The sequence below is a fragment of the Brachyhypopomus gauderio genome, chromosome 14, assembly GCF_052324685.1.
Source record: "Brachyhypopomus gauderio isolate BG-103 chromosome 14, BGAUD_0.2, whole genome shotgun sequence".
Classification (NCBI taxonomy): domain Eukaryota; kingdom Metazoa; phylum Chordata; class Actinopteri; order Gymnotiformes; family Hypopomidae; genus Brachyhypopomus; species Brachyhypopomus gauderio.
The window spans coordinates 21,456,833-21,480,973 of NC_135224.1; the positions used below are offsets into that span (position 1 = coordinate 21,456,833).

The 24,141-nt window shown below is 46.7% G+C and overlaps 2 protein-coding genes across 7 annotated transcripts; one reads left to right on the forward strand and one right to left on the reverse strand.

Annotated features, from left to right (window-relative positions):
- Window positions 1-150: 150 nt before the first annotated feature.
- On the forward strand, window positions 151-16,263 carry xpr1b (xenotropic and polytropic retrovirus receptor 1b). 2 transcript variants are annotated; one of them, XM_076973689.1, is made up of 15 exons: window positions 151-707; window positions 4,925-4,976; window positions 9,970-10,071; window positions 10,190-10,413; window positions 10,552-10,701; window positions 10,849-10,932; window positions 11,257-11,338; window positions 11,459-11,661; window positions 11,815-11,994; window positions 12,204-12,369; window positions 12,710-12,898; window positions 13,125-13,297; window positions 13,425-13,561; window positions 14,038-14,259; window positions 14,366-16,263. In XM_076973689.1, the coding sequence occupies exons 1-15, from the start codon at window positions 639-641 to the stop codon at window positions 14,418-14,420; spliced, it is 2,088 nt and encodes a 695-aa protein (XP_076829804.1). In that variant the 5' UTR covers window positions 151-638; the 3' UTR covers window positions 14,421-16,263. The 2 variants fall into 2 exon arrangements, with proteins under 2 accessions (XP_076829804.1, XP_076829805.1); XM_076973690.1 differs by lacking the exon at window positions 151-707 and adding an exon at window positions 2,355-4,597.
- A 611-nt stretch (window positions 16,264-16,874) lies between these two features.
- LOC143475766 (lipoamide acyltransferase component of branched-chain alpha-keto acid dehydrogenase complex, mitochondrial-like) lies at window positions 16,875-21,899 on the reverse strand. 5 transcript variants are annotated; one of them, XM_076973691.1, is made up of 11 exons: window positions 21,784-21,899; window positions 21,251-21,368; window positions 20,973-21,048; window positions 20,548-20,729; window positions 20,343-20,467; window positions 19,950-20,175; window positions 19,649-19,815; window positions 19,411-19,488; window positions 19,014-19,205; window positions 18,011-18,082; window positions 16,875-17,786 (listed from the first exon to the last, which is right to left on the reverse strand). In XM_076973691.1, exons 1-11 carry the CDS (start codon window positions 21,832-21,834, stop codon window positions 17,619-17,621), a joined length of 1,455 nt encoding a protein of 484 aa, XP_076829806.1. In that variant the 5' UTR covers window positions 21,835-21,899; the 3' UTR covers window positions 16,875-17,618. The 5 variants fall into 5 exon arrangements, with proteins under 5 accessions (XP_076829806.1, XP_076829808.1, XP_076829807.1 ...); XM_076973693.1 differs by lacking the exon at window positions 21,251-21,368 and having other exon boundaries at window positions 21,784-21,825; XM_076973692.1 differs by lacking the exon at window positions 21,784-21,899 and having other exon boundaries at window positions 21,162-21,269.
- Window positions 21,900-24,141: the final 2,242 nt, after the last annotated feature.

Sequence of the window (24,141 nt, forward strand, 5' to 3'; positions counted from 1 at the left end):
AAAAAAAATCGTTTCGCTTTTCGTTTTCAGACGCGTTGGTTAAAGCGAGCTGCTGACAGACCTCCCCTGCAACTAGACCCGCCGATGTGGGCTGTTGTGTTCAGATGTAAACACGTCGTTTATCCGAAGCCCCGCCCCCGTATATGACGCGGGAGTGACGTAAATGTCCAACAGCGATGGCGGCGGTCGGTCGGTCGTCTCAGCGCCTCAAAACCTCCACGACTCGTTAATGTGTAGCGGTCGGTCGGTCGTCTCAGCTCCATAAAACCTCCACGACTCGTTAATGTGTAGCGGTCGGTCGTCTTAGCTCCATAAAACCTCCACGACTGGTTAATGTGTAGCGGTCGGTCGTCTTAGCGCCTCTAAACCTCCACGACTCGTCGATGTGCAGCGGTCGTCGTGCGTCCCCGGTCCCTCGCGGCGGCGTCTCGCGGTACATCAAGCCGTTAGCCGGGATGGCGGGGCCGCCGTCGGGCCATGTCTGAGCGTCGGGCGCGTTCCCGTGGCGGCTGTGTGGAGTGTGGGGACCGGGGGGCAGCTGCGGAAGACGAGAGTGATTTTGAAGTAAATTAAATTTCTCAAACTGCCGATGGTTTCTCGTCCGGCCGCGTCGTCGTCGTCTCTCGCAAATCGCAAGGATGAAGTTCACCGAGCATCTGTCGGCGCACATCACCCCGGAGTGGCGGAAGCAGTACATCCAGTATGAGGTGAGGGCGGCCGGCCGCCACCGAGCCGCTCGCTCCCGTGTGCTCGGCGCTAACCGACACCTTCACCGGTCCACGTCCACCACACCGGGCCTGTTTCTACCACCACGACGTTGGGCACAGTCTTAGATTTGCACTTTGCACAATTATAACTAGCTAGAGATATTATATATATATATATATATATATATATATATATATATATATATATATATATATATATATATATATATATATATAAATACACACACAGACACAGTAATAGTGTTTACTAGCTGTCTAGCCGATGAAGAAGTGACAGTGATGGGTGTAACGGGAACGTGGTGGCTGAGGGTCGGTACATGCATGTTAAGGTATATTATATTTAACTTCCAAGCACTAAATGTGTGGTTTGTGTTAAAAAACAAGCCAGCTTTAATGGTTTATCTCCAACCCTAAGAACACCGTACAGATGTTTTGGTCGTGTCATATGCTGATGGTTCAGGTAGTCAGAGATGTATTCCCAGATTGGACATGTATACCACCAGATAATCTTCACCTTCGTTTTCTTGAACAAAACACGTTTCCTCTTCAAATATTTAAACTATGCCAGCGAAGTCTCTATTCCTGGAGCTCACACTTTGCATGGTATTGTGAAATTCTGTTTTGTTTGGGGAATTTTAATTTAATTATTGTTCTGTTTCATTGCATGTTGAATTGCACTTGAAATAGGAACCATTTCAGTGTTCAAGTTGGTGCTTGCAGCTAACCAGCTGACGCGGTAGGCTGTCAGTTATGCTGACCTTTTAGATTTTATCTCCTTCCCTAACAGGTTTGATTAGATCTTGCTACCCATTTGCAAATACCTTTTTTTGTTGTTGTTTGTTTGAATGTAGCCCATCAATGCTAAACTAATCTTCTCGTCCAGATACATGTTGACAAATGCCTTCATAGGGTAACACAGGGCAGGCTGCGTAATTGAATTATTTCACATGACTGCATGGGAGGCAATTCCTGCATAACTGACAGTAGGCACAGTCTCTCTCCCTGCGCTTTACAGCAGTCCAGAGCTTTTCAGGTTTAATGGCTTACACATAATGAGATTATTGCTGTCCTGGTGCTTTGATAGAAAATTAGTCATCACCCTCCCTGAACAAAGTGGATGGGTTGTTGTGTGTGCATGGCCCAATCAGCTAATGAGAACGAGAGCTTGGTTGTTGCATTCCAGTGTGCAGTGGAGGATAAAGGCTGTGTGCACCTTTCCGCACAGACATGTCGTTCGACCTCAGAGCTAAGTATGAGAGTGTCGGTCCTTCTATACGTTCAGCACGAAAAGTTGTTTTTTTTTTTTTTTCCTCCAACTTCTTGAGGCATATTTGCTCGTAACTCCAGTTTTCCAGCAGGTTGAAAACGGTTGACTGACCGCTGAGAGAGGATTGCAGCGACGCTGCTCTCTGTAGTGATTTTGTCAGTTTGATAAGGCTTACGCAAGCCTGTTGCAGACAAAATCAAAAGGTTACACTGTTTGCGGCACCATGGAATTTCAATTTGTTAGTCTTAGGAGAGAGAAAGGTGAGGAAGTTCTTTATCCTTTTATATGGGCCTAGCTGTGACTGTACCGGTACTTACACGATATATATCCCCCCCCCCCCCCCCCCCCCCCCCAGTCTGCAAAACATCCCTGCATCAGAGCGTATGTCTGTCCCGGAGTGTCTGTCCCAAAGTGTCCTGCAGAACGGGTCTTTGAGCTCTGCCTGCAGGTCACTGGGTTTACACACTGCAGGCCCCTCAGGGCCACGCTGGGGTTTACGCAGGCCAGTGTTCTGACATCAGCCTTATGGCGTCAACACTGTCAGACTTTCCTCGGGGGTGGTGGTTGTTGTTGTTTTGGTCTATGCATTCTCCTGGAACATCATAAAGGAACACTGTGTATTCACATGCAGGGAAAGTCTAAAGAACATGATAATGCTTGGCTACTGTTGGTATGGGAGTTGCATTTTCTCTCTCTCTTTCTCTCTCTGTAGGCTATCTCTCTCTTTCTCGCTGTCTGTCTGTCTCTCAATCTCTCTATCTATCTATCCATTCACGCACACTCGCTCCCTTGCTCACTTATTCACCGGCCACTTTATTAGGTACACCTGTCTGCTCATTAACGCAAATGTAGAATCAGCCAATCACATTGCAGCAACTCAATGCATTTAGGCATGTAGACATGGTCAAGACAATCTGCTGCAGTTCAAACCGAGCATCAGAATGGGGAAGAAAGTTGATTTAAGTGACTTTGAACATGGCAAGGTTGTTGGTTCCAGACGGGCTGGTCTGAGTATTTCAGAAACTGCTGATCTACTGGGATTTTCACACACAACCATCTTTAGTGTTTACAGAGAATGGTCCAAAAAGAGAAAATATCCAGTGAGTGGCAGTTCTGTGGGCACAAATGCCTTGTTGATGCCAGAGGTCAGAGGAGAATGGCCAAACTGGTTCGAGCTGATAGAATGGCAACCGTAACTCAAATAACCAGTCATTACAACCGAGGCATGCAGAAAAGCATCTCTGAACACACAACACGTCGAACCTTGAGGTGGATGGGCTACAGCAGCAGAAGACCACACCAGGTGCCACTACTGTCAGCTAAGAACAGGAAAATGAGGCTACAATTCACACAGGCTCACCAAAAATGGACAACATAAGATTAAAAAAATGTTGCCTGGTCTGATGATGTCTCGATTTCTGCTGTGACATTCAGAGGGCAGGGTCAAAATTTGGCGTCAACAACATGAAAGCATAGATCCATCCTCCCTTGTATCAACGGTTCAGGCTGGTGGTGGTGCAGTGGTGTGGGGGATATTTACCTCACACACTTTGGGCCCATTAGTACCAATTGAGCATCGTGTCAATGCCACAGCCTACCTGAGTATTGTTACTGACCATGTCCATCCCTTTATGACCACAGTGTACCCATCTTCTGATGGCTACTTCCAGCAGGATAACGCACCATGTCATGAAGTGTGAATAATCTTAGACTGGTTTCTTGAACACGACAATGAGTTCACTGTACTCAAATGGCCTCCAGTCACCAGATCTCAGTCCACTAGAGCACCTTTGGGATGTGGTGGAACGGGAGATTCACATCATGGATGTGCAGCCGACAAATCTGCAGCAACTGTGTGATGTTATCATGTCAATATAGACCAGACTCTCTGAGGAATGTGTCCAGTACCTTGTTGAATCTATGGAATGAAGGATTAAGGCAGTTGTGAAGGCAAAAGTGGGTCCAACCTGGTACTAGCAAGGTGTACCTAATAAAGTGGCCAGTGAGTGTACATGCATACATGTACACACACACACACTCTTTGACATCAGCAGACCTTTGCTAGTGTGAAAGTTAATGAGTATCGTGTCTAACTGAGAGGACCAATACCGATGCCATTAATGATATTGGAAACCAGGAATGAGTGCTGTCATTTGCCGTTCTCCGATCTCCCTCAATACGTGACCTTTGACCTAGTGTTTTGCAATCAGCCCCACTCTACTGCAAAAGGCACAGGGTAACAGAACAGAAAGTGCAGGGACAAGCTGGTTTAAAGAAGACCCGACTCAGCACGTTGTCTTAATAGTGAATTGTGACTAGATAAGTGGGAAGAGGTCACCTCCCTGATCCGCAAAGTTCACCATTTTGACTTGGAAAAACAAAAGCGTTGTTTACGACTTTGCATTTGTGTTTCTCTTTTAGCAGCGGTGGCACGAATATGCAGCGTTTTATCCGAACTAGATTGAGCTAGTCTCCGGGATGTGCCTCACAACCGTGCCGAAGATCTTCCACACAACCGGCTGACTCGATAATCCCGTCTTGAGTCGTTTGTGAACCGCGTGTGGCAGTCCTGCCCGCTGCCCTGGTTCTTTGGCATTTCGCGGTGCGTACAGGAAGCTCGCAGACTGAGCTCAGACGCACCGGGGATGTGGGGGGTGTTGTGATGACTCAGGTCGTAGCTGCAGTCACATTGGAAATGCAAAGCACTGTTATTACGTGCTTTTTCCTGTCCACCCTGTCCCGATTTGGACACTTCCCCTTGTCCCACTCTACGTCGTCTTCCCATTCTGGCTGGCTCGTCTGCATATGCACCGTGACCGTTATTCCCCGGGCTGACTGGAACGGCACCACGCCAGCCACATGACGCTAGGTGACGATGACTTGACCGTCAGAAATAACCTCTCGTGTTCTCCTTCCTCCTCCCTCACAGGCCTTTAAGGAGATGCTGTACTCCGCCCAGGATCAAGCTCCATCAGTCGAAGGTAAATATTGTGCATGCGTGTGTTTGTCTTTGATAGAACACACACCCTGCACACAAATAAATACGATCCACCCACGTACCAACAATAAAAGGCCGCGTGATCATAATGCTCCGGTTATGGAGGGCTCCTGGTTTCTCTCGGATCTCGTAATTGAATTCGGGCGTTCATTATGGCGAGCATGCAGTGATGAATAATGACTGCTTAGGGAAGCTGCACTCCAGACAGCGGTGGCTTGAATGGAAGCCTATAGAGGTTTGTTGTGGTTGCTAAGCACCCTGCCATTGATCTCTTTGCCAAAACATCGCATGCCCCCTCCCAGCCGCTGCTACACACGTTATCTGCTAGCAAAATTGTTGACGAGGGCAACGATCCTTTTTTGTTCGTGATCATTCATGGATGTATTGTCCGATCTACCCGGGCAGCGTCCCCTCCCGTTTGCGATGATCCGTCCCCGGCTTTCAGCGCTTGACCTTTACATGAATGTATTTGTAAATGTAATTTCCCCGATTTGGTCAAGATCAGCGGATGAATGTCCTTTCCTGTGTACGGAGTCTTCCTGCCTGGCAAAGTTGTGTCAGAGGGGGCAGCGTGGCACGTGGCTGAGGCCGTGGGGACTGGAGACACTGCTTCACCAGCCTGTCTTGACACGGGACGCGGAGGAGGACGTGAGCCACGTATAGATACATAATGTCCAGGACAGCAGGGTGGGCGGAGCCGAGAGAGGGCAGGGGGTGGGCGGGGCTTATAAAGCAGTCGAGTCTCCTGAGAGATGGCCTCCATCGGCAGTGTTTTTAAAAGTACGCTCAAGCCTGGTGTTGTCCTGGGGGTTTCCGCACACGTGTGTTCGTATCGGCCGTGACTGCAGCTGTGGCCTGTCACGTGTGCCTTCATACACCCCAAGGTTAATTGCATAAAGCCCTCCGTTTGGTCGCCACCCATCTCTGGATGCGTATTTCCTATTGAGACCAAAAGCACATTTTGTTTTTCGTGAGTTTGTCTATTTGTTTTATCGGTTTTTACTAAGGATGTGGTGTTCTAGAACTCTGGTGCCCTGCCCATCAGAGCACAACCCTGTACTGGGTGTTCTGAATCCGCAAGAGTTGTATCAAACAGTATCGTTCGAGTAATAAAAAGTGGTTTGAGAGACAGAGAGGCAACTTTTGTGGCCTTGATGTGTAGCCCTATGTGTTTGCAGTGTTTTGTGTTTTAAACGTGCTTTGTGTTATATCTCAGCCCCGCCCACCCCACTGCCCTACACACACCTCATGGTAACCTTATTTTTCCAGTAACTGAAGAACTAATTCGGTAACAAACCAGATTCCCTGTCACCAGCCATCGGTCAACGTGGCGTGATTACCGCCAGTAAAACTAGCAGCTATCGCTTCCACTTAAGGTGACAAAGTTGGAGACATTTAGAAAGAACAGCTGGTGGTTCTGGCTTCACGGATTTGTGTTGCTGCTTGTAGCCAATGAAAGACACCTGTGGCTTTGTTTATGAAGGGTCAAACACTAAGATTAATTTCTAGGGTATGACCTCAGTGTTAAATATGTATTGCATGTTCTTATGAAGGGAATGTTGGTGTCCCCTGACCATACTCTTAATAATAATACACCATGTAGACAGAGGTTGGTATGGTCCTTCCTCATTATTCATGGACTGGAGTAAAAAAGTCATTTTTTTCTAGCAAACAGGAACATCTTACTGTCGCAAGATTCCCTGTAAGGTTGAAAGCCAGTCGAATAAACGTACGTGGCTTGCAGTGAAGCCATTTTTAAAAACTTGTTTGGGTTTTGGTTTTTTTGTGCTTATGATGTAAACAGTGATGTCGTTGATGATCTACGAACGCCTGTCACTGTAGTGACATTTTTCACTACGGATCATGATGTTGTGTCAACACGACTTGGCACATGTTTTTGCTCTTCAGCAAAAAAAGGGCTACTTTGGTTTGAAACACATTTAAAGGGAGATGGCAGTGTCATTAGTGACAACAAACCACAGTAATTCAAATGTCTGTAGAGTCAAAGGAGTTTTTAAAATTAAGATGACTTGTAATTTAAACTCTTCACAACACTCTGAATGTTTTGTGTATTTCTTTGGCCTGTATAATAAATAATAAGAATAATTATATAACCATTTCTAATTTGTATGCAAAGTAATTAAAAGCTACCTGCACCAAGATGATGTCTGACATGGACACGGTGCTGTGCAAGGAATAAGCCCACGTCGTTTGTAATGTTTAGCCTAGACTTCTATATTTGGGATGAGAGGAATGACTCCCCCCTTCACAGCTCTCCAGCCGTAGCTGAATTGCCCTCTCGGGCAGCAGAAGGTAAACACAACGTTGGCCCGGGCGGTAAATTTTCACCTATTTACTGCCTGTGATTTATCCTCATCCTCGTTCAATGGAAAATTCAGCCGCTGCGGTTTATTAAAGTTCAGAGCTGTCGGATAAACGCCAGCGTGGCCACGCGCCTCCTCGAACACGAGCCGAAGCGTCACGGCCGGGCGCCGCTCCAGACGTCGCCGCCGCCGTCCCGCCGTTTTACTCGCCCGCGTCGGAGCTGCCGCGCCAGACGTGACGCCGCACAGGACGCTCGGGCTCCGACCGGGACGTGGGAGCAAGTTGGTTGTAATTATGTGCAAATAACAGTAATCGACTTTCCCTGTATGTTTATGCTTCTTTTATTTTTGTTTTTTTTTTTGTTTTTTTGGTGGGGAGTGCCGGTTGAAAGCAGTTAACTGTAATCATTTCGGGTTTAGAACACGCTTGCACTTGTGAAGACCAAAGTCGCAGTGCCACTCTGGGCTGGTGAAACGCCGTTACTGGCGCTGACGTCGGCTAAAGGACCGACCGTGGAGGCGGCCGCAAACCTCAACCCCTCATTTGTGAGACTTTTGGGTGCAAAGTGACTCACGGTATTATGACGGCCTTCGCCGGTCTTAACGGTGAGCTCATGTGCTCAAAATGTCTCCATAAAGAGTGCTTATCCCACTCTTGACGGCCAGGGCCAGACGCTACCACAGGAGCGACCGGCTGACGAGGCCCAGCTTGGACCTGCCAGATTCCAGAAGGATCTCTGCGAGTTGCAGAATCCCACCCCAACACTGTTTACATGGTCTTCTGTTTTGCAGAAGGAGGGGGGGGGGCAGTGAATGTTTCCCAGAGCAATTTGCAACCCTAGCTCCCTGCCCTGCGTTCCGGCTGTGTGAGAAAGCTGCGAGGGCCACGTTTCTCTGTCCCTGCGGTGCTGGTGTGTAACCGAGCCATATGTCCTCCCGCAGGGGGCCCTGGTCCACGCCCCAGCCCCAGGCACACTGACCCAGTTGCTTTGGCCTCGCTCGCAAGGTTACCCAAACCACGCAACCAGCCAAGGGACCTCCCCCTGCTGAAGGGTCAGGATCTGCACAGAGGACTTTCCAAACCCGTGTTCCCATGGTGGACTGTTTCTGCAGCTGTTTAGAGAAACATTGCAAAATCACGCTGGGGTTCGGAATAGCGCGAAAGTTAGCCGTCTCGTAAAGGTGCAGTTGAATCCTCAGACACTGCAGTGTAGCACGCGAACTGGCCCCGTTTACTTGGCTACGTTAAATCCGAGCAAAGGACGTGTGGCTATGCAGGTCGCTCACATTCTTATTTGACCTACATTGATAAGAAATGCACTCCGTCATGAACGATGCACGCGACCTTGATGAACTCCTCGTCAAACTCATGATTAGCATGACTGCTAATCGACCTCACTAGAAACTTTTTTTTTTTTTTTTTTTTTTTTTTTTTTACGGCTGTAGTGGTTTGTTTACCTAAACTGTTTACATACACATCTTATCACTGTGAACTACAATAATCGATAAGAGCGATTTGATAAGTTGGCGTCTTGCCTTGAGTGGTTGTACTCCCAGCTCTGATCTGGTGTGTGCACTAATAATCGAAACCAAACGTCAACGGGCAGCATTAAAGCTCAAGCACAGTCAGAATGTCCGTCACCTTGTCTTTGGAAAGTGATGCCATGATGGTCGATCTTTAAAACCTTAATGGTATTTTGCAGGAACATGCTTGGCTGTTTGGAAAGGGGGGGTGCTTTAAGAAAGTTGCTCCTCAACTCTTTTGTAAGAATATATATGTATTTTTTATGTGATTAGCACAAATTACATTGCTGACTACTCTTGCAAAAAATACATGACCTGGTGTCTTAATTGTTACTGTTGGCAGTTTGTTTGTTACTGTTGTTTGATTGTTAATGTAAGGGCCTGACTTACAGACCACACTAGTTGGAGTGAAACGTGCAAAATAAAATGATTGATGCGTTCCAAATCCTCGGGCTGGCGAAAAAAAATCCTCTTGACACTTACTCACGCCTGAAGACGGTGACTCAGCGTCTGGCGGCGTGAACGTTGTCCAGGCTCGCGCTCGGAGACGCCGCCGTGCCCGTCGGGAAAAATCCACTCACCTGTGTCACTCTGGAAACGTGATGTTTATAGTCGACGCCCTGCTGGTGGCAGTGGGGCGTCACGGCTTTAGAAAACCGTGCTGCCTGTCTTGTAGCCCAACGCTCTACACACGGAGCACCCCCTCGAGATGTCCCTAAGTGTTCTCTCATTGTTTTCTGCCCTCAGTTCTTTCCTCACTGGTTCATTCATCATTCTGGGAAAGTGGGACTTTATTTCCTAATGCGCGCCCCCCCCACACACACACACACACACTTGTTGGCACAAAAGGATATATCAGCTGGTCCTTTGTGATGAGGAGATGCCTGGTGTGGCATCTCTTGTCTGTGATATTGGTTCCCCCGTGCTGCGTTTTGGCACTGTAACCATGAAGGCAGCAGTTTGCCACTCTCGGCTCTGAGCGGTCTGTCTCTTTGGACGAGAGACACACTGCCCGCTGTCCGGCTCCAGACCCACAGCCCGCGGATACGCGCAGGAAGTGGAAATGGAAAGAAAAGGTTTGAGCCCATGTGACCGTTTACATTAGCCGCGTCTCTCTCCTCTCTCCAGTCACGGATGAAGACACTGTTAAGAGATACTATGCCAAGTTTGAGGAGAAGTTCTTTCAAACATGCGAGAAGGAATTGGCCAAAATCAACACATTTTATTCTGGTAAGAAACACCCACACACACGCTCACACACCCTTTCCCTGCGTCTAGCTCTTGTGTATGGCTGCTGATGTTGTACATGTGCTACCTGCCCCGCCCCGCCCCCTGCCCCGCCCCTCAGAGAAGCTGGCGGAGGCTCAGCGCCGCTTCGCCACGCTGCAGAACGAGCTGCAGACGTCGCTGGACGCGCAGCGGGAGAGCAGCCGGGCTCCGGGCCTGCGCAGCCGTCGCAGACCCGTCTTCCACCTGTCACAGCAGGAGCGCTGCAAACACCGCAACATCAAAGACCTGCAGCTGGCCTTCAGCGAGTTCTACCTCAGCCTCATTCTCCTGCAGAACTACCAGGTCCCAGCCCCACGCTCCATTCACACACACGTCACACCAATACCTCTTCTCGGTCTCTCTTCGTCGGGTTGTCCCACTCGTAGAGGAGAATTAACTGCTGTTCTACTGTGCCTAGAACATAAGTCTTCATTTCTACAGAATCTGAACTTCACTGGTTTCCGGAAGATTCTTAAGAAGCATGACAAGATCTTCGAGACGTCGCGGGGGGCCGACTGGCGTGTTGTCCATGTGGAGGTCGCCCCCTTCTACACCTGTAAGAAGATCACCCAGCTCATCTCCGAGACTGAGGTACCTGGTGTCTGCAATCTTTCGTATTCTAATGGGCCTTTTAGACCGGTCTCAATACTGAGAAACGTCCTGTCCCCCCCCGTACCGTTCAGCGTGTTATGATCTTATCAGTGAACATTAATGAAAGGCACACGGTTGTTTTTCCAGGCCCTGGTAACAGCGGAGTTGGAGGGGGGTGACCGACAGAAAGCCATGAAGAGACTTCGAGTGCCTCCGTTGGGTGCAGCCCAGGTGAGGTGTCTTACCTGAGTAGGTGAAGGGTGGTGGCCGAAGGAATACCGAGATGTATTCATCGTGAACACGGCTAGCTATGAACACGAGCTGGTGGCAATCATCATGTTCTCATTTCCCCCGCCATATCGTGCTCCGTTGGTGTGTTGATTTTAGATTGTTGCAGGGAAATGTCTTTCATTATGTTAAATTTAGAAACACTGGTTGAATATGAGGAGCCTGTTTTTTTGTTGCCTTGATGATCAGGGATAAGAATTCAGGCCGATCTGGCGTGCGTCCAGGATTCGGCCGCTGTGGTCATCTCTCCGTCCTCTTCCGTTTCAGCCTGCGCCTGCATGGACGACTTTTAGGGTCGGCTTGTACTGCGGAGTCTACATCGTTTTATTGGTCACCATCACCATCACAGGTACAGCCTCTTCATCTGCCCATCATCTGACAACAACCAATAAGCTGCTCCTCCAGCTCAATGCCCCGCCCACTTTGACACACTCTCGGCGGGCCATTTCCTCTTGTGCTTTTTCCGCAGGTGCGGTGGCGGCAATGAATTCGGAGTCGAAGGAATCGCCCGAGTGGACGCTGGTGCGGATCTACCGCGGCGGCTTCCTGCTCATCGAGTTCCTCTTCCTGCTGGGCATCAACACGTACGGCTGGAGGCAGGCGGGCGTCAACCACGTGCTGATCTTCGAACTGAACCCTCGCAACAACCTCTCGCACCAGCACCTCTTTGAGGTGAGCTCACAGGCGGGAGGATCGGCGATGCCGTCGACCTCGTTTCTCAGCTAGATGAAAACCATCTTCGCTGGTAATAACACATTTGTCCCCGCATTACGTGCACTTTACGCGGCTGTGCTGTGTCCGGTCTCTTCCCCCGTCCGTCGGCAGATTGCTGGTTTTCTTGGAGTGCTGTGGTGTGTCAGCATCCTGTCCTGTCTGTTCTCGGATGACATCCATGTCCCCGTCCACGCCAACCCTCTAGCGCTCTACGGCTTCTTCCTGCTGTTCCTCATCAATCCTTTCAAGACCTGCTATTACAAATCACGTTTCTGGCTGCTCAAATTGCTGGTAAGAACTGTCGGGACTGATTTATGCCCCAACCTTTTCTGAACGCAAATTTTGGTGTTTCTGTGTGTGTATAGCCCAGTTCTTCGGAACAAAGGTTCTAGTATGCTTCCAATTGCTTAAAAAAGAATCATCAGCCCTGATTTGGTGATCTGTCTCTTCTCTCCCTGTCTCACGTGCCCCCCCCCCCCGATTCCTCCCCCCCCCCCCAGTTCCGAGTGGTCACGGCTCCCTTTCACAAAGTGGAGTTTGCAGACTTCTGGCTGGCGGATCAGCTCAACTCCCTGGTTGTTCTTTTATTGGACCTGGAGTATCTGATCTGTTTCTACAGCTTAGAGATGGACAGCTGGTCAAAACTCCCTAAGACGGCTAACAATGGTAGGGTGTCTCTCATTAACAAAAGGTTTGACAACGTTTGAAAAAGACCAATGCTTATTCAGACTTGGATTGAGTATATTTTGTTTTCTGTGTCTTGGAGATTATTACTCCAGAATACAGGGAAATATGTGTCGGATGAATGTAACAAAACTGTTAGCATATAGAAACTTTGGGTGTAAAATCCCTATTCTAGAACCAGAAATACATGAGTGCAGTTTTCAAAGTGATTATGTAGTGAACATGTAGTTTTCATGTAGGGAAAACTAAATGTAGTTTGCCGATCACTTTGTTGTCAGCAATTAGCCTTTATCTATTTCTTTGTGTGTTTTTGTTCTGGTAGGGGTTTGTAATTCCTACTCTTACGGGGTGCGGGCGGTGATCCAGTGCTTGCCGGCGTGGTTCCGCTTCGTGCAGTGTCTGAGGCGCTACAGGGACACGCGCAGGGCTTTCCCCCACCTGGTCAACGCCGGCAAATACTCCACCACCTTCTTCGTGGTGATCTTCAAAGCGCTCTACCACACGCACAAAGGTCGGACTTCCGTTCAGGCGTCACGCGTAGTCCAATAAACGCATCTGGCAATCAGTAAAATCTTCCTCCAGTCCAGGTGTCTGCGTATACAGTGTTACGGTCCAAAGGTTTAACTTTGAATAATAGCTGTATATTTTGGTTTATTTCGATATCGGAATTTTGGGGTTTTCAAACTGGTGTCACGTTTTGATGAGTCGTTTTTTTTTTTTTTGTTTCCCCCTTTTAGATGACACAAGTAGTCAATCGGAAGCGGACATTTTCTTTTACCTGCTGATCGCTTTCTCGGTGATCAACTCCTGTTACACACTCGTGTGGGACCTCAGAATGGACTGGGGGCTGTTTGACCGCAACGCCGGGGAGAACACTCTCCTCAGGGAAGAGATCGTGTACCCCCAGAAGGTGAGGGCACCCACACAAACCCGGGGGTTGCACCCACACAAACCCGGGGTTGCACCCACACTGCTCGTTATGTCCCCGTTGTTGATGAAGGGAGATTTCTGAGTGCGCTCTGCTCTTCTTTTGCTAGGCTTACTATTATTGTGCCATATTAGAAAATTTGATCATGCGCTTTGCCTGGACCATTCCTATGTCGATCGGAACAAAGTTCCACCCCAGAACGTTGGACATTTTGGCCACTGTGCTTGCACCTCTGGAGGTTTTCAGGTGAGTCACCACACACACACACACACACACACACACACAGGGTTCTGGACCCATACGATTGTAAAGCTGCTTTGTGACAAGTGTTGTAAAAAGCACTATATAAATACATTTGACTTGACACACACACAGGAACCATGTAGCATAAATAGACAAGGCAAGGAGTGAGTGTGTGAGAGAGATTACAGGTAATCAAAAAAATTTTTTTGACCTAATCCCAGATGTAAGCTCGGTAACCAAAAGGAAATATTTTGACCTTCGTTGTAAAAAAAAAAAAAAAAAAAATCAAACGTAGCTTTTATATAACAAAGTGCTTCATCTTGTTTTGCTGGGCCCTAACAAAGTAGGTCACCCCTGTTTCTGTAAGGACATTTTATACTGAAAATGTATGATAACATACACATACACGACCACAGACGCGTCTTTAATGCAGCTCTCTCAGCTCGACCATCCGCTCTAACGCCCCTCCCCCCCACCAGACGCTTCGTGTGGAACTTCTTCCGTCTGGAGAATGAGCACCTGAACAACTGTGGTGAGTTCCGGGCGGTGCGCGACATCTCGGTGGCGCCGCTGAACGCCGATGACCAGACGCTGCTGGAGCAGATGATGGACCAGGAGGACGGCGTGAGGAACAGACAGGGCAAGAAGAGCTGGAAACGCAGCTACAGCATGTCGCTCCGCCGGCCACGCCTCGCCTCCCAGTACGCCCCGCCCCCCACGCTCGGGCCCCGCCCCCTTGTTTCACGTTCTTGGAGACGAAATTGTAGGCCAGGTCTTTACACTGTTCTTCCTCTCTTGCCTTCGTAGATCTAAAATCCGTGACACAAAGGTACTGATCGAGGACACGGACGATGACACCTGACCTTTGCCTGGACTCTTCAGTGGTCGTTTGAACCCTAGAAATGGATCACGGTCCCCTCGAGGGTCTTAAGCCTTCCACGGCTATTCAATCAGTCCATCACAAAGCTGCCTGTCTACACCACACACACACAAACACACACACACACACATTCACTATATTCACTAGTACAGGCTTTTAACAGGAACAGCTACTTGTTAGTTACTGTATTATTTTTTTCATTTGTTGTTACTGCCTTGATTATTTTCAAACTGTTACTTGCAAGAGGAAAATAATCAAAGCCTGTGTAAACCCATATGTGCATTCACATCCCGGGGATCCAAGAGCGATAATCAGACATGAGACTGGCTCTGGAGTCCAATCTCCGGACATGGGCAACATTTAAGACGTCTGCCGACATGTTGGACCCCGTGTCTATCTTTTTACGAAGACTATCGTGTTGGTCATGTAGCGGTCCTGTAGAAGCTTTCTTTTTTATTTTTTAAGAATGTACATTATATTGTTATTTATGTGAAGGAAAGGTGACGTTGCCTTGATCGTTTAAGAGGGAAGGCTTCAAGGTGCCGGCGCGTTATGCCTGTCCCAGACCTTTCCCTTTATGAACCTCCATTTTCTACATGTGCTTCAAAACCCTCAGGTGGCGTTGATGAGATTCAGCAAATGACTCTGTCATGTTCAAGCACTCCAAAAACTCCCCACTTTGCAGGCCTAGCTAAAAACCACTGAGTTATACAACTTGTGACAAAGATTTATGAAAAATCGTGTGTGCGCGTCTGTGTGTGCACGAGTGTGTGCGTGCATAAAAGCATAATGCCAATGCTATTTGAACCAGTGCTGCTTGTTAGGACCTGCTGGCGGTCCGTCCAACAGAGTTTAGGTGTACGGCTCTTTTAAGAGCAAGCCAAATGTCTGGAACATTCCGCGAGAGCTTTGTAGTGATTCCGGTGGGGGGAATTAAGGCTTGTGCTTAAATTAGTAGCTCCAGATCAGTTAGTGATCTACAGTACAAGCAGTCCCTAAGCCCCCCCCCCCTTTCTCTTTGTACTTTGTTACTCCAAATGTAAAGTAGGAAGCCCACCTAACAGTGGCGTATGCTTGTCATTATCCATCACATTCCATTCTAGTAGCATTCCAAATGAGTTGTTTTAATCTACTTTTACTCTTTATGAATGTCTTCCAGAGTCAGACCAAGTCCTCAAAAGCCACCTAAGGGTTTCACTAATGTAATGTTTTTTTTTTTAATCCCACTTTCATCTGGAGCCCAAGTTTGGATCCGCGCGAGCCTCCGAAGCAGTCACCTGCCGAACCGAGGACTTTGCGTGCGGAGTGCATCAGGGCTCAGTCCTGGATCCCATTGAAATGGACTGTTACATTCCATGAGGAAGCATAGCCCATGAGCCTTTGCGTAGGAGTGCGAGGAGTTCCTTCTCCCAGTAGTAATCGCTGCCGTTACAGTTGTGGTGCATAGGAGCTGGGCTGCTTTTGCCCCTTGGGAACATGGATTTACTTCAGTGCATCTGCAATAACCGGAAGGCTCCTCTTCAGAGGTCATGTCATGTACTACTGTCCCAAGTAAATGCTTGGACCAAAAAAGGTTCCTGTTACTTTTCTCCCCCCCCCCCCCCTCGGTGCTTTTAATAGTTTGACTCCAAATGAAGGAGACGCTTCATTGTGGTTGTGCATCTGTTTTGTTCAGTCTTGTTTTAATCATTTCATTTTCTCTCTGCAGTTTTTTAGTTAAAAAAAGCAAACAAAACATTTTGAATGTGTATGGTGTATTCTAACCATCACATTGACCAGTGGCACTAGCTAACTGAAAAGTCTAAATAAACCGAATTAAAAAATAGATGCTTGCTGTGACTCGCATATTTTCCAGTATGCCCATCCATTATCCGCTCATATCCTCATGTCATTGTTACTGCTAGCAACTTGCTTTACCCGTTTTGCCTGGTACATGTGATTTTTGGTTTTGTATTGATTTAAATGTGTGGTTAGAACAGGAACCCTTTGGTTTGCTTAACCTACTTCCAAAGGTCTTCTGTTGTGAAAGGCTATAGACAAATGTTTGACGGCAGAGGAAACCCTCAAACCTTTGGTCCGTTGTAAGATCTCTTTTCACATCACCTTAAAGGATAATTCATTATTTTTCACCCCAGACCCCATTAAAACGGTTCTGCCCCATTGTTTATAATCTCTTTGTCCAACCTTGCCAACATCTTCAGTACTGAGAGATGCTCCTCAGTGACAGCTCACTGGGCCTAAACCAAACACACACACACACACACACCTGTCTGGGCAGTCATGTAAAGCTTAAGAAACCCCCAGTAAATAAAAAACAGGAAACACAAAGAACAAAGTGATCCTAGCAAAGTCACCACGTGATCCTGGAAAATGTCTCATCTTGTTAATATTGTTGATGTTAAGCCAAAAATAGCATTCTTGAGCCAATTTCTTTAATGCTTTATTATTTTGAAGCCATTAAAAAAAATTCCCTTTGGTGTAATCAGTCTTCCCACATTGCCTTCACTCACACCTACAATACAATCATGCACCGGCGACATCCTCTGTGACCGCGTCTATTCAGAGTCCAGTGGGCAAGTCCATCATGGCTTCAAATGAAGTAGCTGTCCGTCAGCTCCACAGAGGTCCATTGTCTGCATGAAGAGGTCTCGTTGATGGCCAGCAGACAGACGGGGCTGTATCGGACTGTCTTTGCCCACTCCAGTGCCCCTCCCCCCCATGCCCACCAGGCCTGTGCCAGCCTCTGTTAAATCCACTCTGGGCTCCTCTGACTTAAGAACAGGCAACTGGAGCCTTAACCCTATAGTACATGCTGGAGTTCAGTATACAGGTTATGGATCAATGCATAGTAAGCGCTATGAGGCCAAAAAACCCCTCCGGAAATGTATATCTTCTCAAAACATCCATATAATTGGAAATCAAATATACTAATTACACCTATATGGTGCAAAATGCTTGTTCATTCACTATAAATTTATTAACACAAGCAAGTGTATCTCAGATTGTAGACTTGTAGTTTGAGTTGTAGTAGAAGGCAATCTGAGAAAGTTTGAGGAATTACTTTTTACTCAAGCACAGCAGGTGAGGCACCTTGGCCCAGCTAAGAATGTGATGGTCAGAACAACACAACAAACTTGAGTGAGGAAGCCCCTCGTGGTCTCCTGAAAGCTCAGAAGAGCCTCATCTGAGGTCCAGGACCATGGAGGACGGCTGCTCCATATAGGAGCGCCACAGGTTGGAGAAACGACACATGGTGGCTCCGTCGATGACGCGGTGGTCGGCTGACCAGCTGACACTCATAATGTGGGCCTTCAGCAGGTCCCCGCAGGAGCTAAATCTGGGCAGAACCTCGAGAGAAGAACCACACCAGCTTCAAAATTCCCAACATTTGAATAAATGTATTTTGGATCTTCTGGATACCACTTTCATAGTTAGTGACGATGTCTCCCAAAGTATATTAAAGAGCAGAAAATATACAGTGCGTAGCCAAACTACACTGTGTCGGCAAATTTAAAATACAGCTTATCTTCCAAGTATGGGAATGTTTTTTCTTTTATTAAACAGTGACCAACCTGGATCCTTCCCAATGCGCCGATGGCCACCTCCGGGGGCAGGATCACCGGTTTGGCATAGGTTCCTCCAATCTGAGCCAGAAACAATCAAAACTGTCAAGCTACAGGAACCAGATCATTTTGTCCTGAATCTCACATGCAGTGTGCAGGACTTGGGGTTCAGCAGGAGTCAAGAGCAATTATTCTCCGTGCTGAAAGCCCAAGGTAATGAAGGACTTACGTTTCTGGCCAGATGCACCACGGTTAACTCAACTCTCCACAAGGTTTTAGGTTTCAAGGTCATCTGAACAGAATCAAGTCTCATCAGTTCTGTGCCTAGCTGACTGGTGCCATTTTGCCAAATCTTTTGAACCGTTATCCAGTATCAACTCAGTCTATATTATTTTTATTATTATTTTGTTTTGTGAAACAAATCAGATTAAACCAATTTAAGGTTTGTAGTAGCTACAGTATACTGGATTGTAAAACTCAGTGCTTTAGCAGTTATCGCCATCTTTTGGCCAGAAACTGAACTACAGTTACATTAGGTCTGTTCAAATATAATTTCCAAAACAAACAAAGAATATGTATGAGCCCTCACTTCACAGTCTGTATTTGAGGTTGTGATTTTTTAGATATATAATGAATATAATAGACACTGCAGCACTTTGGAAGGTGAGACTTTGGAGGTCTTTGTGGATGGAGGGTGTGGGATTCAGTGGGTGGAGACTGCATCAGTGGCTATATTTGGTGGATGTTAACAAGAAATGTGAAACTGATTTCAGCTGCTTTAAGCCTCACATAACCTGCATTGTTCAAAATCCATATTAATCCATCCTTTGACTGGGGTAAAAATAAACCTCTCATCACTGATCTGGAGATTTTACACCTTTTCTAATCGTTAAACATGCCACAGATGATCTAAATTAATCCAAGACCCCAAACTCAACCTTTGTTTCTGTCATGAATTAGACCAAGACTAAAGATTCCTCCCAAGCCACACCCCCACGGGTTGTTACCTCACCGAGCCAATGTTGGAGAGTGTGAACGTGCCCCCAGTCAGGTGGGCGGGGCCCAGCTGTCCCGCCGAGCCCAGCGTTTGCAGGCGGTTCAGCTCGGCGGCGATGTCAAACACGCTCAGAGTGTGCACGTTCTTCACGCTGGGCACCAGCAGGCCCTGCGGGGTGTCCATGGCCACGCCGATGTTATGACACGCCTTACCAAGAGAAGCAGAGAGCTGGTTAGTTTGTAGGTGCACATAAATACTACAAATTTTCTTTCCCATCTCTGTTCAATTTCTTTTCGATCACCCGCTTCCGTGTTGGCACAAAAAAAGTCTGATTTTTGTCCTTATTTGGTAGTTTAAATAATTGAAGCTTTGGAAAAAGGCTCTGGGATTACGGAAGCAGGCGTGAGCTTGCCTTGTAGGTGATGGTGTGGTGGCTCTCGTCGACAGAAGCATTGAGAATGGGGAACTGCATCAGGCTCAACGATGTAGCCTGAGCCAAAACAGCACTGTGATGAACATGGCTGACCATACAAATCCTACTTTTCAGCATATTGTATTCTAGCTACGTTATTAATTTGGGCCAAACGATCCCTTTAACACTAGTTTGGGCATGCGAAGATGTTGGCGAGAGGTGGGAAGGCGTGGCACACCTTGATGAAGAAGGGCATGTAGCTGAGACGCACTCCACGGGCGTCAGCCAGGTCCTTCAGCTCCGAGCGCAGCAGCACCAGCTGAGTGAGATCCACCTCGTCGCAGTACCCGAAGTGGGGGATCTTCAGAGCGGCCGTCATGGTCTTCACCATGGCCTTCTGGAAACCTGCCGGGAATGTTAGCGTGACAAAACGGAACCCGGTGAAACGCGCCGAGATGAACTGCGCGCAGTTCGGGATGGCCGTTTGATTTATTCCACACCTCGGAGGTTAAAGTGGCTAGCTAGGGTCGGGGGTTTACCGTCGAGAGGCTCCGTCCTGTCTCTCCCGGTGATAACGGGGCAGGCGGGAGCAGGTAGGGGGCTGGGACCCGGCCTCTTCTGCTTGGCTGCATCTCCTGACGGAGCTGGCTGCTTCACTTCATCATAGGGGAGGATGGCTCCTGTCTGCTTGGCCAAGAAGTTAAGGATGTCTTCCTTCAGGATACGCCCGTCCTTCCCCGTCCCCACAACCTCGCTCAGTTTAACCTGGTAGCAGGGAATGGACAAGACACGTAAGAGAGCCGACACAGCAACGTAGTGGAAGAATTTAAATCTTTAAATCTAACTTAAACGAAACAGCGTTTTGCTCTGCCACACCCACCAACCCATCACGTGACTTCACCTATTAGGGGTTTAAATATCAAATAACATGCATTGTTTTCCATGGCGAGACGTCGCACAGCTGGTGTAGCCTGGGTTTTGAGGCCTTTAATCTCCTGGTGCGTGTGCTCGTGTGAAACAGCTGGTGTCTCTACCACATCCTCCTCTGGGGCGCCATCTGGTGGGCAGACAGGAAAATTGCACCCATGTAAATTTTATTGCGGCATGATGCGTTAAGGAGGAGGAGGGGGGGCCTACCCTTCACGGTCTCAGTCTCGATGTCTACCAGCGGAGATCCGACCAGGGCGACGGCGTCCACCTCGTGGTAAAGCCTCCGCACAACTCCTTCGTAACGGCTTGTGATGGTGACCGACGCTTTGTCGCTCTGGACCTCACAGATGCTGTCGAACTGGGAGACTCGATCGCCCTCCTTCACATACCTGCACACACACCGGGAACCTGGAGCTCCAATTACACCTCCACACACACATACAGCTTAGTGCTGGACATCAAAAACATTAAAACTTGGTATATAGGATGCACCCAATGTTAATTTCCAGTTTTATGATCATTAGTAATAAATTCGATGATGCAGCCAGAACTGAACTGGACAGACGAGATGAGGATAATGTGTTTATTTGACATAGTTTGTAAGTAGTAGATGATTGTGGCTCCACACATACCACTCTTTCACTGTGACCTCCATAATGCCCTCTCCAATGTCGGATAATTTGAACTGGAGAATTTGTCCAGGACACACTTGGGGAGAGGAAACAAACCACCGAATCAGATACTTTGCCCCAAATAAGTAGATATTAGAGAGGCAGCAATAAAATAAATACCATTTTAGAACGTACACTTGTATTTTGCACCTTTAAATGAAGGGATGTCATTTAAAGGTTCATTCGGGGGGTTACATATATCTAGATAATGATGTATCCGGGATGGTGGGCACTCATACCGCCGCCTGATCGGATGGATCTGCGCTGTTGGGTGAACGGTGAGGGATGCTGTAGTGTATAATGCGTCCCGCACACCCCCAGCCTGGGACAGGGCGTGAAATGACGGGACAACTGGGGCTTTGACGGGGGGAGACAGCAGTCAGCACATATGAGGCAGTAAAACAGTAACCTTATGAAACAAATCTGTAATAATCGGACGAACGGGTCGCTTCAATGTCGCCAGCCAATTGCAGAACAGTTCAATTAAATTGTCAGATATTTAGGTTTTTAAACTACGTTTGTAGTTTGAGGTTGCAATATATAAAAAGTCGTAATTAAATATATTAAATTCCAGAAATAAAACAGCCAGCTACACAAATTAGAGAAAAGAAAGATCAATTCAACCGATTCATCTGGACAGCTAGTTTTCAGATGGTCGTAGTCATCAATGTCGAACAGTACACACAATTATTCTATTGCTGCACACTGTCGTGAGCAAAACGTTCAGTGCATTAAAAAGTTTTAACCTTTGGTAGAATGTATGTAAAATTACCAAACGCCTCAAAATCCCAAAGCAACAGCGCGTTGTCGTCACCGCCGCCATCTTTTCCTCCAACTCGGAGCAAGATAGTGAACGGAACAAGAGGGCCTACTCGTGGCGAAGTGGACGAAACACTATGGAGTCAAATTAGGGTCTTTAATGGTGACGAAAAAAAAAAATATCGCAAATATAAGATTAGCATTTTGCATTTTACGTTCCTAATTTGTTTCTGCAATACTTTCCCTCTTTTGCGTTTCTTTCTTTTCTTTGCGTTTCACATTTTATGTTGCTGCTTTTTTTTTGCAATACTTTCTCCCTTTTGCGTTTCTTTCTTTTGTTTGCGCGTCACTGCTTTTCTTTGCATCTCGCATTTTACGTTCATAATTTTTTTTTGCGCTTCTCTCTTTTCTTTGCTCCGGTTTTACCCTCTGTGTGGGGGCCGGGAAAGAGGCGTGGCCAAGAGCGAAAGGCGTGCTGTGAACGTCATCAGTTGAACCGTCACACAGCGCGGCAATTTGGTTACTGGTATCATGGCAGACGGTCGCCCAGCTGGACCACAGGTATATGCGTGCAGACATAGACATCAGGTGCTAAAGCACCACCAACTCTGCCCTTTATCAACGAAAGTGCCCTTTTAAAACTTCGTTTAAAAAAAATATATTATTATTATTAACATTTTACTGAGGTCGGTTTGAAATGATCTTTTGAAAACCTGAGCGAATAAAAACAATGCCCTGAAATGCGCCACCACCTCGCACACACCCGACCTCTCTCTTCCTTTAACACCAGATGCGCTGCAGCAGCAGTTCAGTTCAGCGAGTGGAAGGAAGCTGAACTGACGCTGAACGTTCACAGCACGCCTTTCGCTCTTGGCCACGCCTCTTTCCCCGCCCCCACACAGAGGGTAAAGAAAAGAGAGAAGCGCAAAAAAAAATTATGAACGTAAAATGCGAGACGCAAAGAAAAGCAGTGACGCGCAAACAAAAGAAAGAAACGCAAAAGGGAGAAAGTATTGCAAAAAAAAGCAGCAACATAAAATGTGAAACGCAAAGAAAAGAAAGAAACGCAAAAGAGGGAAAGTATTGCAGAAACAAATTAGGAACGTAAAATGCAAAATGCTAATCTTATATTTGCGATATTATTTTTTTTTCGTCACCATTAAAGACTCTAATTTGACTCCATAAAACACCAGCCATCTGCCTGCTTAGGAAATCTCATTATGATAATACATTTTTAAATGTGATGTGAAAAAAGATTATTACAACCAAAACAGCAACCGTCTTAGGACAATAAACGGAAACTGTTATGTGAACCATCTTGCAACATTATTTTCTGTAGCCCTGATATGCGCTATTGATGATGCGTTCTTGTCTCCTTTGCTCGACCAATCATTTTCTTTTATTTAACCGCATTAAAAAGGTTAGTAGTCTATTTAAATTGCATCGGCATCTTGGATACTGCATACTAACGATGGAAACGACAGGTCATGCTGTAATAATTATATAACATGCTGGCATTGTTGTGAATCATTTTTTTTTTTATTCCACCATGGACCATGTGATCACAGAATGTGGGTCATAACCTTTTCAGCATAAGCCAGATTTTATCATCACATAACAATTTCAAATAGAAAGATAATTTTATCAATACATAATTGCAATAAATAAAAAAAGTAGTCTACGTGATACAAGCCAACGTGAATGATCTCTTACATCAGTGCTTGTTTTTATTTATGTATTTTTATTTTAAAAGAAAAGTCCCCGCCATGGTCACAAATGCACTGCAATACAACTGTTATTTCCTATCAAGTGAAAACGTTTTTCATCTAAACTGGAATGGGTGTGTTGTTTGGTTCTCCACGTTCTGAGATTAATGTGTGGGGCCTTCAGCTTTTGTTGAATTGTCTGATTGGCTGGTGGGCAGGTGAGCCTGTAAGTTAAAAAGATTTAACTAGAATTAGTTTTAAATGTAAAGAACACTGTGGGGACGGGTTTTAGTCATCAACTACTGCACGTATGCAGTGCCTTGCAAAATAACTCATACCCCTTGAACTTTTCCTCATTCATATTACACCCACAAACTTAACACAAAGTAACAATTAATTGTGAAGTGAACATTTGGATACATTGTTCAAACTTGTTGATAAACAAAAAAACTGAATAGTGTGGCCTGCATTTAATATTCAGCCCCCTGTGCTCTGACACACTGAAATAATATCCAGTGTGACCAGTTGCTTTCAGAATTCACTTAATTAGTAAATAAAGTCACCAGTGTGTCATTTATTCATCGTGTAAGTACAGCTGTTCTGTGAAGGTTTGTTAGAAACATTTAGTGATCAACCATCATCACGAAGACCAAGGAACACTCCAG